Source organism: Felis catus, chromosome E2 (assembly GCF_018350175.1).
Source record: "Felis catus isolate Fca126 chromosome E2, F.catus_Fca126_mat1.0, whole genome shotgun sequence".
Lineage (NCBI taxonomy): Eukaryota > Metazoa > Chordata > Mammalia > Carnivora > Felidae > Felis > Felis catus.
In genome coordinates this window covers 44508292-44528115 of record NC_058382.1, presented here as the reverse complement: position 1 = coordinate 44528115, position 19824 = coordinate 44508292, and the positions used below count along the sequence as shown (strand labels likewise).

The 19824-nt window shown below is 38.1% G+C and overlaps 1 protein-coding gene across 1 annotated transcript in view; it reads right to left on the bottom strand.

The window, feature by feature from the left end:
• The window catches only part of SNTB2 (syntrophin beta 2), a 108789-nt gene that overhangs the window by 28259 nt on the left and 60706 nt on the right, over positions 1 to 19824 (bottom strand). Inside the window, exons 3-4 of the mRNA XM_023246128.2 lie at positions 18275 to 18485; positions 6677 to 6819 (exon numbers count right to left, since the gene is read on the bottom strand). Of these exons, the coding sequence (XP_023101896.1) occupies positions 6677 to 6819; positions 18275 to 18485 (354 nt within the window). The remainder of the gene's footprint in view (positions 1 to 6676; positions 6820 to 18274; positions 18486 to 19824) is intronic.

Sequence of the window (19824 nt, the reverse complement as noted above, 5' to 3'; positions counted from 1 at the left end):
GAGACAGAGTGTGAGCAGGGGAGGGATAGAGAGAGAGAGAGGGAAACACAGAATCTGAAGCAGGCTCCAGGTTCTGAGCTGTAGCATAGAGCCTGATGCAGGGCTCCAACCCATGAACCACGAGATCATGACCTGAGCCGAAGTCAGATGCTTAACCGACTGAGCCACCCAGGTGCCCCCCTAAGTCTCCTCATTTTGTCTAACTCTCTGGGTCTGTTTCTCTGTGTTAGAAAAGCCAGAGATGCTCTTCAAAGTAGTGGGTGGGGCATGTACATTTAACAATGTGGAAGAGGCACCAGTCCTCTTCCACAGGGGATGTGCAGCCATTGAGGACACTGGGGCCAGTGGGGGCCACCTCAAGCCTGTGTGGTTGGAGGATTAAAGTTTAACAAGGTGCATGCAACCTCCCTGGAAGGTGGCCAACTGCCACCACCAGGACCAAGGCCCAATAAAATGAGCAGGTTGGGAGACATGGTGTTGAAGTTTATGCAGGTCTTCTACAGGAGGGGACCCAAAGGCAAGTGTGACAGGAAAGGGTGGATAGGTGGCTCAGTCAGTTGTGTCTGACTCTTGATTTTGGCTCAGGTCATGATCTCATGATTCAGTTCATGAGATTGAGCCCTCCATCGGACTCCATGCTAACAGTGCAGAGCTTGTTTGGGATTCTTTCTCTCCCTCTCTCTCTCCCTGCCTCTCTGCGGCTCACACTCTCTCTCCCTCTCAAAAATTCTTTTTATTAAAAAAGAAAAGGGTGGATCCACCGAAGCACAGGGTGAAGGGGTGGCTTGTTATAAGCAAGTTAGGTAGTGAGTAGTGATGGCCGTGTGTTTATGCTGAGGGGCAGGGGAAGGAAATGGAGAAATGGCACCTATAAGCTCCTTTGTTCCTGGAGGGGGTCTCTCTGCAATCCCTGCCTCTCTGGGACCTGCTTGGAGATAAGTAAATTACTCTCCCTCCCATATGACCCAGGTGTTTTTCAAACTGCTGCTTCTACACTGGATCTCCTTGGGTGTTTCTTGTGCTGTCTCTATAAGGGTGGGGTCTCAGCTTCCTACAGCCCTTGGGGCTCTCCCAGAGCCAAGCCCACAGATTTTCAAAATTCCAGACTTTAAGCACGGCTGGTTATAAGAACTCGTGAAATTTAGCCCCTCAGTTTCAAAGCCAAATGTTACAGGGATTTGCCTTTCCTGTGCAGGCTTCCTGACGTGATAGTCTGTTTCTTGCCCTTCTCTGTGCCTGTGGCTCCCTCTCTACTGCAGACAGCCAGGGTCCTTTTAGCTCCCCACCATGTCTCTGCCCTTTCTACTCTCTTCAGTGTAGCCTCTTCTCTACCTTTAGTTGTGGGGTTTGTTCTGCAAGCCCTTGGGTCGTTTTCTGTGTTATCTACATTGATGTGTTATCTAGTTGTATCTGTGGGATGAGGTAAGCTTAGGATACTCCCACTCTGCCGTCTCTCCATAAGTTGTTTTTTTCAAGTAAAAAATGGCAGTCCATGAAAAAACATAGGTACTTAAACCAGCAACTCCACCACACACTTGTTTTTCTTTGAGACAACTATCATACTACAGTACACAGCAGAGGTGCTTTGTGAGTACTTCCCACCTCATCTTACAGAATATTAAAAATATGAATATTCAAGGGTTAAGATTAAATAAACTCATAATTCGTACTGCTCCAACAAAGGCACTTTGAGGTTAAACTGGCATTCCCCATCTCGTCCCGCAAATCTATACAGTTTGGTGCCAACTGCCTTGATTCATGCTAAGGCACCAGCAATTTTACCAACTCTCAGTACAAATATCAACAGGGAAAAAAGCAAATAATATCTTAGTATTACTATGAAAACAGTTTTCAACTCACAGACCCCCTGAAGAGGGGATCCTCAGAGGTCCATGAAAATATGCTTAGAGAGCTGCCTCCCTGAGCTGGTTCCTATAGAACCAACATGCCAATTAAACATGAATTATCTCAGCAAGAGTTACGTAGGTTTCAAAATTACTCCACATATGATCCAAGTAAGATAGAGCATGGGGAAAGTGCCAGGGTGGATTCTACCACATTCAGTTTGATTGTTAATCCCATGACAGACGTTAAAAAATATAAAGTCTAGGAGAAATTTTCCTACAGGTTTTGATTATGAAATATCTGGCAGAGGAAATCTAATTCAAACCAGCTGCGGACTCTTGCTGAGCAGCAGTTGGTTAGAACATACTGCCAAAAGGCCCCCTTTAGTGGGGAGGCCAGATGAGCTCATGCAAAGGCGTTTTAGCAGCTTTTGTCCCCTAAGTCCCATAAGCACAACACCACTTCAATTTTCCACACTGTAAAGTAGCCACACTTTCTTTGGATCTTTTTCTCTTTCAGTCAAAGATCAAAGTTTATAGGAAAAGACTACAAAATGCACATCCTGCAAAATCCACAGCCTTTTTAAAACCATTGTGTTTTTCTACCTGTGTCACGTTTCTGACTTACTCTCTAGAAATAAGTAAAATAAAATTAAATAAATTAAATAAAAATTCTCTTCTTTTATCACTCTCATATTTTATTTAATTCGTCACCAATGTGAAGTACTAGCTATTAGGTACACAATACACATACACACACCTTGGTTTCTAGGAATCTGTAAATGTGCAAGCCAATAAATGATGTTAATTTATATTACTCTAGCAACATTCTTTGATTTTTAAACCACAATTAACTCTTATCAGGGACCACCTACCTTTGTGGGTAATCAAGGTCCTTGATTTCTTTTCCTTTCCTATGTCTTTATACTATCTTTTTTTCTTTGTCTCATCTACTCATAAGAACATTTTCCAAAGTATTAGAATTAGTGAAAGTGAATATTCAGCCCTTTCTCATTACTCATAAATCTCAAACCCTCTCTTTCCCCCCACGCTAAAAAGACATAAACGTACCACTTTCTGGCCTTGCTTCTCTCTGCGGGATACCTCCTGGTCTGGTTCCAGCCTTTGGTTTCTCTCAGTGGCCAAACTCTACCCGCTCTGGGAGGCAGAGGATGATTAAGCCCCACTTAATTCTATCTTGCAGTGACTTCAACCAGTTCCACCTGGCTGACAAGGCCACATGGAAAAAATAAACCTCTCATCTGCCTGCCATCTTAGTTCCTAATCCCCTGGTACCTCCTGAACAAGGAGGAAAGAATCCCTACTGTTAAATTAATTAAACCTCTTAAGAAACAACATGTTCAGAGAGCTACAGGCTCCACCCATTTAAATGATGGCCAAGTTCAATTTGCATGTCTAGGTTGATCCAAATAATACATTTTAGTTCCTTAAGTTTAACATGAAACTTTCACTACTTACACAAACTGAGTTCCCCTTTTAACAATGGAAACAAACCATTTATACATTTTACACAGAATTTCTCTTTGACAGATTTTCACTCAATAATTAATAATTATAATAAAGCAGCTAACATTGACTTGAGCATTTACAATGTGTCAGGTACCATTGTAGGCATTTTACAAGTATTAACTCATCTAATACTCACACCTACCCTATCTCATTAGGATTCACTTAATAAATTAAAATTCTACAGCACAAAAAGGTTAAGTAACACGCTGCCAATTACCTACTATACATGGCAGAATAGGGACTCAAACTCAATTTATTAAGGATTGGTCTTAGTCTCTTCTATTACATCTTTGGATTTGGGGGGCAGGGGGAGGAGTTGTTTTAATTATAACAGCTTTACTGAGATATAATCAATGGCTTTCAGTATTTTCAGAATTGTGCAGTCATCACCACACTCAAGTTTTAGCACATTTTCGTTACCCCAAAAAGAAGTCCTATACCCATTAGCCATCACTTTATTTCTCCCAACCCCTGCCCCTTCCCTGGTAATGAATAATCAACTTTCTGTTTCTATAGATTTGCCTATTTGGGCCATTTCACATAAACTAAGTCATACAATATGTGGTCTTTTGTGTCTGGCTACTTTCACTTAGCATGTTTTCAAGGTTCATCTACATTGCAGTGTATTCTTTTTTACTGATGAAGAATATTTCATTGTATGGATATACCACGTTTGTTTACCACTTGGTAGACACTTGGGTCATTTTCATTGTTTGGGTGGTATGTATAATGCTGTTATGAACATTCCTGTATAAGTTTGTGAGTGGACGTAAGTTTTCATTCCTTTTGGTGACTCAATGTTTAGCCTTGCGAGGAACTGTCAGACTGTTTTCTACATCAATTGCACCATTTTACAATCCCATCAGCAGTGTATGAGGGTTCCATTTTCTCCACAGCCTGGTCTACACTTGTTTTATAATTATAGCCATCTTGTGGGTAGGAAGTGGTATCTCAATGTAGTTTCAATTTGCATTTCCCTCATGTTGAGCATCTTTTCATGTGCTTATTGCCCATTTGAATATTTTCTTTGGACAAATGTCTATTCAGATCCTTTCCCCATTTTTAATTGGTAATTTACATTTTTATTATTGAGTTGTAACCGTCCTTTTATTTTCTAGATACCAGTCCCAAATTAGATGATTTACAAATATTTTCCCCCATTCTGTGGGTTTTTTCACTTTCTTGATGGTGACATTTGAAGCACAAAAGTTTTTAATTTTAATTAAGACCAATTTATTTTTTCTCTTGTTCCTTATGCTTTCAGTGTCCTATCCAAGAAGGCTCTGCCTAAACCAAGGTCATGAAGATAAACTCCTGTATATTCTCCTAAGAGTTTTAGAGTTTTAGCTCTTAAAACTTATTTATCTCTTTTCCCTATTTGCAAGTTAATGCCACACTGATAGTATACACAGAACCACCCCATTTCCTTCTTTAGTACGAAGTACTTTTGGGATCTAGGCCCTGTATGTCAATGGCCAGAACTTATCTGTTTATAGGACTGTACCTTCTAGTATTGAACTCATCTATGGGATGTCACAGGTTTCTGCTCCATGCCTCCAGTGACACACAATTAGGGAAATGTGTAAGGATAAAGCTACCCTCCTTGCATTGCATGATCATAACTGAAGTAGAAGCTTCTTCCATAAAATTTAAACTTAAGAAATCTCGATAGTCATATTCATAAACTCTAAATTTTGGGAAATACAGATTTAATTGATATAATTATAACTACTGATAGGTCTGCATGTTTTCATAGGATTCCTGTCAGACTCCCAATGTAACCATGACCAAGAAACTATAATTTAAGTAACAGAATTGAACTCAATTAAGATTTATTGAGGGCCCACTATATGCAAAGCATCATGGGAGTGCTGAGATGACAAAGTCATAGTTCTTGACCTCAAAAGGTACAATTTAGTGGGAATTAAAAAAATCTGGGGGGGGAGGAACAAAACCAGAGAAACTGATAAATTCAGTCTTTCTGCAGGACCCTTATGTCCTCAAGGAATTAATGAGGGCGCACCTGCCTAATTCTGAGGCTCAACAAATCTTTTATCACTATTCTGTGATCTAGGTGCTCCAGCTCTAAATTACAGAGAAATTCCTAAAAGCTATATAAAAATTATATTTTTATGAGGGGCACCTGGGTGGCTCAATCGGTTGAGCATCCGACTTCGGCTCAGGTCATGATCTCACAGTTTGTGGGTTCGAGTCCCGCATCAGGCTCTGTGCTGACAGCTTGCTCAGAGCCTGCAGCCTGCTTCAGATTCTGTGTCTCCTTCTCTCTCTCTGCCCCTCCCCTGCTCATGCTCTGTCTGTCTCTGTCTCTCAAAAATAAATAAATGTTAAAAAAAATTTTTTTAATTATATTTTTATGAAAATGGCATATATAAAAGAACTTGGCAAATTGAAGGAAATCCTATAAAACGTGCAAGTCTTCCTATAATTTAAAGAATATTCTTCTTCACATGAATCTTTGTCTACTCAAAGCAGGAACCCCATCATCCCCCTGACCCCACAACCACACTGCTCCCTGGGGGACATACCAGGGGTGACTCTATCATTTAGCTTTTTTTTTTTTCCTACCCAATACTTTTCTGTGGAGCTCCTTCTTAATGTGTAATTTTTGAGTTACTTCAAAACTGGATTATTTTTTTTAAGCCTAAATAAAGCTGAATGTGAATATGTTTTCTAGTCTCACACTAGTTTCCAGTTACATCTGAAGATATCTTGGCCCCCGAATCTACATATCTCTATTCTTTTCCCTTCCAACTCTCCACATCTGGCATGCTAGAAACATCCTGTTGCTTCAGGTCAAATCAATGTTTATTTGCTGGCACCAAAACTGTGTGCTCTTATGCCAGAGACAGAATTGAAGAATATTTTGGCTGAGTTATGTGGTTTATCCACAGTACCACATTCTGGTTTAAATGATTTCATCACTCAGTCAAAAGGCTGCCACAATTTCAGTGGTTTTCTAGTCACAGTCAATAAAGTAAAGGAAGAAAAAAACCCTACTATTTATCTTCATGACTAAGCAAGATTTGAAGGGAGCAATTAGGAATCTGCTTCAACAACTTAAAAAAAATGCTAATGAAAGAAAACATTTATTCTGAGCTAGGAGCTGGAAAATAATAAGGTTGTGAAAGATAAGTTTTTGTCTCAACCAACTATATCTCAACCAACAACTTAAATGCTATTTTAAATAACGAAGATAATAGAATTCACCTTACATTTTTTTTTAGATTTAGAGTAGGATAGCTATTTTTTTTTTTTTTTTTTTTTTTTGTCATCAGACTTACCTTGTAGCAACAAGGGGGTAGCTATGACATGGTGATGCCCAGGCATCCCTTGTCCATGGCATACAGTCATAAAGCAGCAAATCCTTCTCAGTCACAGCCATAAGGACAGGTCTCCACTGTTGTCTTCCACCATCTAGCTTTGCCTGTTACAATGGTAAAATCCAGAAAGCAGAGCTAACTATAATGATATATAGCTGTAAAAGTCCCTTCAGTGATGGTCTAACATTGTGGGTCTCCATTTTGTTCCCTGATCCTAACAGACTTGAGGAACAGGAAACATCCCATCAGGTTCCTTTCCACTGGCTGGGATTCTCCAATAGGAGTGTGAGGTGGACTGTGTAATCTGAAAAAAGCTCTCCCAGAGTTACAGACATTATCTAGTGATAGGACTCTGTTTTTACAGAGTTGCCCATTATATTTTAGGAAGTTTCTGTTTCTGTTTTAAATGTACCATTGCATTTACGTACATAAAGTTCAGTTAACTCTGTGAGGGCTTAAAAATGTAGGAAAACAACTACTCTTTATCCATACTGTCAAGGACCCAAAGCCAAAAAGCAAAAGACGATGCTCAAGAAAAGCCCTGGTATATCAAAAAATTTCCCCCATGAGATGAGGAACAGGGAATGCTTAATGATAGTGTTATTTTTTTTTTCAACGTTTATTTATTTTTGGGACAGAGAGAGACAGAGCATGAACGGGCGAGGGGCAGAGAGAGAGGGAGACACAGAATCGGAAACAGGCTCCAGGCTCCGAGCCATCAGCCCAGAGCCCGACGTGGGGCTCGAACTCACAGACCGCGAGATCGTGACCTGGCTGAAGTCGGACGCTTAACCACTGCGCCACCCAGGCGCCCCGATAGTGTTATTTTAACAACTATCCTTCAGCTATCACTGGTGGCTTCAAGGAGATATCGAACTGATGAATCACTTATCTCTCAAAGAGTTATCTTTAAAGCTACTTCTTATTTTTTCTTCCTTAATGATTTCTGAAGGTAATTTGGACATGTCAGAGCACCTTAAGAATGTATCTATAATCTGAAAAGTGGCCTGAGAGGTTCGGTTCTGTGTTATAACATCTATTTACCAGAAATTTCCCCTCATAGTTACAGCCATCAGCTAATTCCAGGAGTTGGAAATGAATTCTATCCAGGGAAATGCCTCATGTTCTTGGATGTGCTGAAAGCACAAAAGGTATGACCCAACTCTGAGATTCCAGCAAAGTACTGTAGAAATAGTTATGCTTCTCTGGACAGTGAACCCAAGCTTTCTAAGATTCTATATTTAGTCTATGGGTAATTCTGAAGGGAAAATATCAGTTCTAAAGAGGTTGTCTTGGATTCTTACATTTTTGGGTCAAGATAACCCAAAGGGATTTCTAAGTCTTTGTCTCTGAGATAATTACGGATAATACTGCAGTAGGAAAGATATGGTAGTCTTCCCTAGGCATGGTTTTGCTTTTCACGATTTCAAAACCTACAGTCAACCATGGTCAGGAAGCAGATGACCCTCCTTCTGATGTATGGTCAGAAGGTCAATCATTGCCTAATGCTATGTCATGATGTCTACATCATTCACCTCACTTCACCTCATCACACAGGCATTTTATCATCTCACATCATCACAAAAAGGGCTAATACAGTACAATAAGATATTGTGTGAGAAAGAAACCACATTCATATAGCCTTTATTATAGTATACTGTTATAATTCTTCTTTTTCATTATTAGCTATTGTTAACCTCTTACTGTGCCTAATTTATAAATTAAATTTTATTACACGTACATAAGAATAGGAAAAAACATTATATATATTTTACATTCAGGGCTACCTGTGGTTTCAGCCATCCACTGGGGGTCCTGAAACAGATCCCCTCACCTGGGGTGCCTGGGTGGCTCAGTCTGTTAAGTGTCTGACTTTGGCTCAGGTCCTGATCTCACAGTTCATGAGTTCAAGTCCCACGGCAGGCTCTGTGCTGTCAGTGTAGAGCCCACTTCAGATCCACTGTCTCCCTCTCTTTGCCCCTTCCCAGCTTGTGTGCTCTCTCTCTCTTTCTCTCAAAAATAAATAAACATTAACATAAAAAAAAAGAAGAAATAGGGGCGCCTGGGTGGCTCAGTTGGTTAAGGGTCCGACTTCAGCTCAGGTCACGATCTCGCAGTCCGTGAGTTTGAGCCCCGCGTCGGGCTCTGGGCTGATGGCTCAGAGCCTGGAGCCTGCTTCTAATTCTGTGTCTCCCTCTCTCTCTGCCCCTCCCCCGTTCATGCTCTGTCTCTCTCTGTCTCAAAAATAAACATTAAAAAAAAAAATTAAAAAAAAAAAAAAAGAAGAAATATATCCCCCATACAGAAGGGGAACTACTATAACATAAAATCTATCTTTCAAAGAGGTTAAAATAGCAACCTTTTTAAAATTAACTTTTCCTCTCAGTTACAAGAGAGATTTTAAAGGCTCGATCAGAGTATATGCAGCTGGAAAACCCAAATTAAATGCATTTCTTCCCATAGAAGATATTTTAGGCAATAAAGGAAAATCGCTATTATCAATAGAAACAATATCCACTTTTAAGATAGAACTTTTTGTTCAACTAACAACTTTTAGGGGCACCTGGGTGGCTCAGGCGGTTAAGTGTCTGACTTTGGCTCAGGTCATGATCTCATGGTTTGTGAGCGCGAGCCCCGCCTTGGGCTCTGTGCTGACAGCTCAGAGCTTGGAACCTGCTTTGGATTCTGTTTCCCTCTCTCTCTCTCTCTCTCTCTCTCTCTCAAAAAATGAATAAGCATTAAAAAAATATTTTAAAAGACCCACAATTTTTCAAAACTATTCTTTGGACCTTTGGAGTCAGTGTTTGGAGAACTTCTTTTTCCTCTTCTACTTACCATTGTAGAAAAAAGAAACGTCAATTTAAGTCATTCTGTTTGCCTATTCACCGGAAGTTATAAGGATACTATTTGCTCTCACTGGAGTCAAAATGCTGCCTGCTATAGACAGCATGTATTTTTGTTGTGGTAGCAGTCCAAGCAGCCTTGGGGCTCCACTATCAAGGTTTTGGCCAGAGAAAAAAGGGATACTAATGTTAGGGTTCTGGTCTGTTTGGGTTTCAACACCCACACATACACACACCTGGCCAAACAACAGCCTTCTCCAGATTTTATTTTTTAATAAAGTTGTAGAGCACTAACATGAAAAACTAATGGTTACTATTCATTCCCTAAATCCTTAATCCTATAAATCAATCTTTTTGACAGGTGATGTACTTCTGTTCTTTATTTTGTTATTAGGATAGAAAACAGAGAAGAAACTAAATAAACCATTCCAGTAATGCTGATTTAGTGTGTATGCTCTAATTTGAGTCTTTACACATTTTGAGAATGATCAGGAACAAAGCTGTGGAAACAAACTTTTCTTTGGCTGTCTTGTCTTTTCTAATGAATACTCAAAAGCCTAAAAACTACTGGTCTTAAAGGTTAATACGTCCCCCATTTGGTGGACTTAAATAAAATTCTCTTTTAAGACTATAACCAACTAAAAAGTAAACTATCAGTCACATAAAAATCAGTATCAATGAAGAGACAGAAGTCCCTATGCAGAGAAGAGCTTATCTATTGGTTATCAACTACCTGTATTATAGGTTTTCCCTGTTTTAAGCAAACTGAGTTTTTAACAATGTGAAATAACAAAACAGATAAATGAGAGACTATTTAAAATTAAATTAATGATTCTTCCTAAATTTATCCCTGTAAAATGACTATCTTTTCTAAGTACAACTGAAACAACTTCATGTATACAAGATTTTCAATAAATATATCTCATGCCAAAAGAAATGCTTATCTATATTGAAAAGATTATATCATATAAAATTATTTTGACCATTTTCACACTCAAAGAATTAAACAATGTTCCAATTAGAAAAGTTTTGTCATTTGCTTAGTCCAACCTTTATCAGATACATAAACTCAATATAACACTTCTGAGAAACGTATCCAGTCTTGCTTGAACACCCTATACTCTGATTTGGGTAACCCCCCAAAAAAGTAAAAATCAAGAGTATTTTAGAAATAGTACTTGGAATTAGTTCAGTGGTGCGATTTTTCAAAGTGATTAAACTTTCTCACTTAGTATTATTTCCCAAACCTGAGCTTGTGTTCTTGGATAATATTTTATAGTTAGTGACTTCTCTGCTTTTCTTATACACATGTATAAACATACACAAAAAAATTACTGAGCATCTACAGTATACATAGCATTAGGCTAAGTTGTTTGGAAGCAGGAAAGATTTGGGGAAAAAATGTGCTCCTGTGTTCTAAGAGCTCAAAATTGATCGGAAGACTCACCACATAAATATGGCCCATAAAGTACATACTGTAATGAACTGGTGGCTTTATTTTTCTCCTTTCTACTTGTCTTTGTGTAGCATAAACTAAATTAATTTCACTTTGAAAGTCTGACAGCTCTCATGTATTGCTGGTGGGAATCTGATGGAAGGCAATTTGGCAACATTTATCAAAATTACAAATGCATATACCCTTTTTAAAACATTACATCCACAAATTCTTTACTACTCTTCCCTTTAAGAGGTGGAAACTTTGGGTGTAGAGTGAACTTAGTAACTCGCTGCTAATGAAAAGAAAAAAAGCAGAAGAAACTAGGTCAAAAAATGGCACTGTGGCTTCTATCTTGTTCTTTCTCTCAGATCACTCACTCTGAGGAAAACTAGTAGCTATGTCTTAAGGACACTCAGGAGGCCCTGCACCAAGGCCTCCATGGCAGATAACTGAGGCCTTCTGCCAACAGCCACGTGAATGAATCATACTAGAAGCGGACCTGCCAACACCCCAGTCAAGCTGTCAGATGACTGCTCCCTCGCTAACAGTTTGACTGCAATGTCACAAGGGATCCCAAGCCAAAATCACCCAGTTATACCACTCCCCTATTCCTGATTTTTAGAAACTATATGAAGTAAATATTTATTTTAAAGCCACTAAGTTTTGGAGTCATTTTTCATATAGCGATAGATAATTCACACACCCTGGGACCCAGCACTTCTGGAGATTTCTTCTCCAGGTATAGAAATATCCCCTACTTTCTAAGCTCTCAATATCCAAATACAGGAACTGTTGCATCAGTTACATTTTTGGATAAATCCCTTACTAACTAAAGTTTTACTACTCCCTGTAAACTTAAGAACCAAATATATTCAGATAATACAGGTTATTATCTGATACATATGATACAGGTTATTATCTGGTATATATGAACTTGGAAACCAAAGACCATGGATCGCATATGTATGGAAGGATAAACTACAAGGTCATTCACAGTACCATCGTCTATAATGGCAAAAGATTGTAACAAAACTGGGAGGAGTGCTTATTTAATTATGGCCACACAATAGAAAACTATACAGTTATGAGAAAGAATGCTCTCTCTGCACTGATACGGAAAGATTGCCATGATATATTAATGAAAAAAAAAACCAAGGTATAAAGTAGTATGCATAATATGTTGTCTTCTTTTATAGAAAAAAAGAATATGTGTTCATATTTGCTTTTATTTGCATAAAGACACTCTCAAGTGATTGTCTGGAAGGGAATGAAAGTGATTACCTCTCTAGGGGAAAAGGGTGGGAATTGGCTAGATGGGGGACAGAAAAGAAAGTAAGACTTTTTACCTATTAACTTTTTATTCTGACCATTGAACCATGTGAATGTATTACCTTTTAAAATCATGAACATTTCTAACATGGCTGAAAGCACAGCACAATTACTACTCAATTGAGTTTTTCAGTCAGCATATAAAATTTTATTTATTTATTTATTTATTTATTTATTTATTTATTTATTTATTTTAAATGTTTATTTATTTTTGAGAGATATTCAGACAGAATGAGAGTGGGGAAGGGGCAGAGAGAGAGGGAGACAGAGAATCTGAAGCAGGCTCCGGGCTGTCAGCACAGAGCCCGACGCGGGGCTCAAACCCACGAACTGTAAGATGATGACCTGAGCCGAAGTCGGACGCTCAATGACTGAGCCACCCAGGCGCCCCTCAGCATATAAAAATTTAGAAGCAATGAACTTATGTAACTCAACACCCAAAAAACAAATAACTCAATTAAAAAATGGAGAGAAGACATGAACAGACACTTCTCCAAAGAAGACATTCAGATCGCCAACAGACATAAAAAAGATGCTCAACATCACTCATTATCAGGAGAGTGCAAATCAAAACTACAATGAGATATCACCTCGTACCTGTCAGAGTCAGAATGGCTAAAATAAAAAACACAAGAAACAACAAGTGTTGGCAAGGATGTGGGGGAGAAAGGAACCTTCATGCACTGTTGGTGGAAATGCAAACTGGTGAAGCCACTGTGGAAAAGTATGGAGGGTCTTAAAAAAATTAAAAATAGAACTACCCCACAATCCAGTAGGATTGTAATACTACTGGGTATTTACCCAAAGAATACAAAAATACTAATTCAAAAAGATACACACACCCCTATGTTTACAGCAGCATTATTTACAATAGCCAATCTATGGAAGCAGCCCAAGTGTCCATTGACAGATAACTGATTAAAGAAGATGTGGTACAGGGATGCCTGACTGGCTCAGTCAGTAAAGTGTACAACTCTTGATTTAGTGGTTTGAGCCCCACGCTGGGTGTAGAGATTGCTTAAAAATAAAATCTTAAAAAAACAGATGTTGCATATATATATATATACACATGTATACACATACATATATATACATATACATATGTGTACACACACACACACACACACACACACACACACACACACGGAATATTATTCAGCCATAAAAACAATGAAATCATGCCATTTGCAATGACATGGATGGACCCTGAGTATATTACTATGCTAGGTGAAATAAGTCAGAAAAAGACAAATACCATAGGATTTCACTCATATGTGGAATTTAAAAAATAAAACAAATAAACAAAGGGGAAAAAAAAGAGAGAGACAAATCAAGAAACACTTTTTTTTTTGAGGATAAAAAGCGCATTTTATTTTTTTTTAAGTTTTTATTTTAATTCCAGTTAGTTAACATACAGTATTATGTTTCAGGTGTAATTCAAACAATTTCATACATGACCCCTGTGCTCATTACAACCAGTGCACTCCTTAATCCTCATTACTTATTTTACCCACCCCTCCCTCACTTTCCCTCCAGTAACCATCAGTTTGTTCTCTATAGTTAAGAGTCTGTTTCTTGATTTGTCTTAGTTTTTTTCCTTTGCTTGTTTATTTTGTTTCTTAAATTCCACATGAATGAAATTATATGGTGATTTGTCTTTCTCTAACCGGCTTATTTCACTTAGCCTTATACTCCCTAGCCCCATTCATGTCATTGTAAATGGTAAGGTTTCATTCTTTTTTATGGCTTAATAATATTCCATGGTATCTATATACCACATTTTCTTCAGACATTCATCTATTGATGGATGCTTGGGCTGCTTCCATACCTTGGCTACTGTCAATAATGCTGCTATAAACATAACAGTGCATGTATACTTTTGAATTAGTGTTTTTTGTATTCTTTGGGTAAATATCCAGTAGTCTGATCATAAGGTAGTTCTATTTTTAACTTTATGAGGAACCTCCATACTGTTTTCCACAGTGGCTGCACCAGTTTGCATTCCTACCAACTGCACAAGTGGTCCCCTTTCTCTCCACATCCTTGCCAACACCTGTTGTTTCCTATGTTTTTTATTTTAGCCATTCTGACAGGTGTGGGTGTTATATCTCATTGTAGCTTTGATTTGCATTTCCCTGGTGTTGAGTGATGTTGACCATCTTTTCATATGTCTGCTGTTGGTCTTCTTTGGAGAAACGACCGATCATGTCTTCTCTCCATTTTTAAATTGGATTATTTGCTTTTTGGGTCTTGAGTTTTAGAAGTTCCTTTATATTTTGGATACTAACCCTTTATCAAATATGTCATTTGCAAATACCTTCTCCCATTTGGCTACTTTTTAGATTTGTTGATTGTTTACTCTGCTGTAAGGAAGCTATTTTTTTTTAACTTTATTTATTTATTTTGAGAGAGAGAGAGAGAGAGAGAGAGAGCATGCGAGCGAGCATGAACAGGGGAAGGGCAGAGAAAGAAGGAGAGAGGATCCCAAGCAGGCTCTATACTGTCAGCATGAAGCCCAATGTGGGGCTCAATCTCACCAACAGTGAGATCATGACCTAAGCTGAAATCAGCAGTCAGACACCTAACTGACTGAGCCACCCAGGTGCCCCAGTGCAGAAGCTTTTTATTTTGATATAGTCCCAAGAGTTTATTTTTCCTTTTGCTTCCCTTGCTTCAGGAGACATATTTAGAAAGGTGTTGCTATGGTCAATGTCAGAGAAATTACTGCCTGTGCTCTCTTCTAGGACTTCTATGGTTTCATGTCTCACATTTAGGTCTTTAATCCATTTTGAATTTATTTTTGTGTATGGTGTAATAAAGTAGTCCAGTTTCATTTTTTTCATGTTGCTGTCCAGTTTTCCCAGCACCATTTATTGAAAAGACATTCTCTTTCCCACTGGACATTCTTTCTGCCTTTGGTGAAGATTAATTGGCCATATAATTGTGGGTTTATTTCTGATTTTTCACTTCTGTTCCATTGATCTATAGGTCTACTTTTGTCCCAGTACCATACTGTTTTGATGACTACAGCTTTGTAATATAACTTGAAGTCCGGAATTGTGATGCCTCCAGCTTTGCTTTTCTTTTTCAAGACTGTTTTGGCTATTTGGGGTCTTTTGCAGTTCCATACATATTTTAGTTTTCTTTGTTTGAGTTCTGTGAAAAATGATGTTGATATTTTGATAGGGATTACATTAAATGTGTAGACTGTCTTGGGTAGTATAGACATTTTAACAATATTTGTTCTTCCAATCCACAAGCATGGAACGTCTTTCCATATCTTGGTGTCATCTTCAATCTTTCATCAGTGTTTTACAGTTTTCAGAGTACAGGTCCTTGACCTCTTTGGTTAGGTTTATTCCTAGGTATCTTATTACTTTGGGTGCAAGTATAAATGGGATTGTTTAGTGTATAGAAATACAATAGATTTCTATAACTTTTTTTTAATGTTTATTTTTGAGAGCAAGAGAGAGTGAGCGAGCATGAGCGGGCAGAGAGAGAGAGAAAGAGAGAGAGAGACAAAGAATCCGAAGCAGACTCCAGGCTCTGAGCTGCCCACACAGAGCTTGACGTGGGGCTCAAACTCACAAGCTGTGAGATAATGACCTGAGCCGAAGCTGGATGTCCAACCGACTGAGCCACCCAGGCTCCCCAAAATGCAACAGATTTCTGCACGTTGATTTTGTAGACCGTGATTTTACTGAATTCGCTTATTCTAGCAGTTTTTTGGTGGAGTCTTTTGTGTTTTCTACATAGAGTATCACGTCATCTGCAAACAGTGACAGTTTTATTTTTCCTTACCAATTTAGATGCCTTTATTTCTTTTTGTTGTCTTATGTCTATGGCTAGGACTTCCAGTACTATGTTGAATAAAAGTGGTGAGAGTGCACATCCTCATGGTGTTCCTGACCTCAGGGGGAAAGCTTTCAGTTTTTCCCCATTGAGTATGACGTTCAGTGTGGGTTTTTCATATACAGCCTTTAACATGTTGAGGTATGTTCCTTCTAAAACTACTTTGTTGAGGGCTTTTATCATGAATGGATGTTGTACTTGTCAAGCGCTTTTTCTGCATCTACTAAAATAATCGTATGGTTCTTATTCTTTCTCTTACTGATGTGATGTATCACATTGATTGATTTTCGGCAAATACTGAATCATCTTAAAACCCCAGAATAAATCCCACTTGGCTGTGGGGAATATTTTTTTTTAATAATATTGTTGAATTTGGTTTGCTAGTATTTCATTAAGAAGTTTTGCATCTATGCTCATCAGGGATATTGGCCTGCAGTTCTCTTTTTTAATGGTGTCTTTATCTGGTTTTGGTATCAGGGTAATGCTGATCTCATAGAATGAATTTGGAAGTTTTCCTTCCTTTTCTCTTTTTTGGAATAATTTAAGAAGAGTAGGTATTAATTTTCCAAGAAACAGACTCTTAACTATAGAGAACAAACTGATGGTTATCAGAAAGGAGGTAGATGGAGGTATGGGTGAAATAGGTGATGGGGTTTAAAGGGTACACTTACCATGAAGAGCAGTGAGTAATGTATAGAATTGCTGAATCACCATATTGTACACCTGAAACTAATATAACACTGTAGGTTAACTATACTGAAATTAAAATAAAAAACTTAAAAAAAATTTAGAAACAATGATAAACATAACTAAAATACTAAAACTTTCAAAGTCAAAAGTACTTATACCATGACTTTCATTAGTTTCTTCTCTTCTTAGTTATCCTAATTATACTTCCTCAAAATTATCACGGTGTTAATTCTGTGTTCTAATATATTATAAATTATTATCTGAAATGTTTATAAAATTTTAGAGTCATAAGAAAAACAGATTAGTAGAGTCCAAAGTTGGTCTCTATACAATCTCCTGGGAAGCTATCAAACAAGACTGCTAGGCCCCACCAAAGATCTATCAAATCAGAACCCTGTTGAGGTGGAAAGCCAGACCTCACAAACTGTAGTTAAAACAAAACAAAAACAAAAGAACAAAATATTCCTGGGCTGATATTGACATAATCCCTGCCCCCCTGGACACACATGAGGGATTTAGGATTCAAAGTGATGAAGAAACCTTTAAAAAGATCTAAAACCAGTGAAAGCCAGAACTACCACTTGAACACTCATCTTGGAACCCTTAGTCCAGTCTTCCTTTTTCAACAACTTTTGCCCCAGCTGACAGTGAAAGACTCAAAAGAAGAAGGATGTACTGTAACATCATGTATACTCAGAGTCTCCCTTTCGTCAAAATGGGATTTAATCTAACTTGGATTAAGTTTTTCCTTTCCCTTTACTCAATGTCCCCTTAGGTTTTGTTTCTCCTTTTTTCATTTTGCAGTTGTGGAAGACAACTGTACATTTGTGTTGAATGGCTTATAAGATAATTTGCATATTTTATGCTTTTCTCAGAACAGGGGAGTAAGCTTTCTGGCCCTGAAACTCTGACAGTAGACTAGAACAGGGGTTGTGAAACTAGGGCCTATGGGCCAAATGCAGCCGAGTACCTGTTTCTGTAAATAAAGTTTTATTGAAACAGAGCCACACCTCTCCATTTTCATACTGTCTACTACTGTTTTCTTGCAACTGCAGAGTCAAGTAGTTGTGACATTGTCTGGCCCTTTGCAGAAAAATTTTGCTGATCCTACTCTAAAATCATGAAAATTACCCTCTGTCATTAAGGACAGAGATGGTAATAAGACTATCTTTTTAGTTATGTTGTAATGATGATTATCATGACAGTCAGTTCTTCTGGTGCAGGTGATAATTAGCAACAAATAACTAAATGACAGGGAGGAGAAACACAAGACCTACAAACAAAAGATCTGCAAGCTAGATATCCAGGACCTGACTGCATGATAAATATTACAGATATATGAAATGGGGGAAATACTTTGGCTCTGAATGGTGACCCAGGGCGACCCTGCCCTGCCTGTCAACCCACCTGTTCTGCCAGCCAGGCAATGTGCTTGACCTCCTTGCTGCCTCCTGCTGTACTGGTTGCACCAAGCATGGCATTGAGTTCAGCCAATACCTGTGGGAGGAGAGCCATTATGTTGGTGTGGATAGCTACGAACCAGGAGTGTGCCGTGGCTGTATCCTTGCAGCGTAGGATCAACGTGTTCCTGCTATCAGGAGAATGTAGTTCTATCAATCTGTGTGGAAAAAGAAAAAAAAAACAAACAGTAAGCTAGATCAGAAGTCATCAAACCTGCCAGAGTGCAACATACATAACTGGAAATCTATTTTAATTTTAAATCCCAGAATAAAGATACTTTCTCTTAATTCCTTAGGGCCCAATTCCAGAGAAAACTACATATGGAAAGATAATCATCAGAAAGACTAACTGCTGGGTCTGTTGTTTTAGTGTGTTAACGTAATGACCTAAAATGAAGGAACCTATTGTATGGCCTATAGTAAAACACCTCACTTTGCTTTAATTTCCATGTCAAAGAAATGGAAACCATGCTTGTTGAATGTCATAGGCACATTGTAAAGAAGGAATTGATATTTTTTTAAATATGTAGAAAATTCTGGTATAAGGTATTGCTTGGTAAATACATCTGACTGCCAAATAGTGAACTGAAATTTCCACCATGTGGAATAAAGAAAAGAGAAAATAACTGAAGAATATGACTCTTTATGAAAATCTGAAACTGTTTTTTAGTGTCTGGGTAACATTATATGATTAAATCAGCCACTGAATCATAGTAGAAAAACAGTTAAGATATCTTCAACTCTACGACTATTACTTGTCAGTGCTCAACTGAGAACAGTCTATACTTCAAAAGTAACCTTTAGGAATTTGCTAAATTTTTTTACAAGTACATTGGTCAAATTTCTTAGAAAGCAACTTATTGAGTGCTTTCTTCTGTTTTGGTCAAAGTTTTTGCCAAGATGAGTTTTAAAAGTCAAATAAATGTTGTGCTCTAACGGGGGAACATATGTACCTTTCAAAATGGGAAAAAGAAAAAGTTCTTAGGAGTGTTCTTCTTGGTGGGTTAGAAACTGACCAACTGCTACTGACCAAGGACAGATCTTTTTTTCTTTCATCTTTCTGAAGACAGTTTTTCCTGCCTTGAAGCACTGTCATGAGATCCTACACCACCTGTCAAAGATAAGCAGTTTACATGATACTAGCATTCCTGCCTTGAAGTTTGCGCCCCTCTCTTTTGCCACATTTGTAAACCCTTTATGATTACAAATATTTTAATTTGACATAGTTAATATGGCAAATATTCACTGTCAATTGGTCAGTCTGTCCTTTCTTAAATAAACATTTATTGAGTACCTACTATATGTCAGTTAGTGTGAGACACTGACATTGGAGATACAGTGGTGAAAAAGAAAAAAAATAGTCTCTATCCTCGCTGGACTTATTGTTTAATGGGGAAGGTAGAAATTACAGGTTACAAAAAGTGCTCCTATAAAGGACTGTGATTACTATGAAGTTCTTGTTTAAAAGAGGCAAGATGGTAGGGGTGAAACAGGACT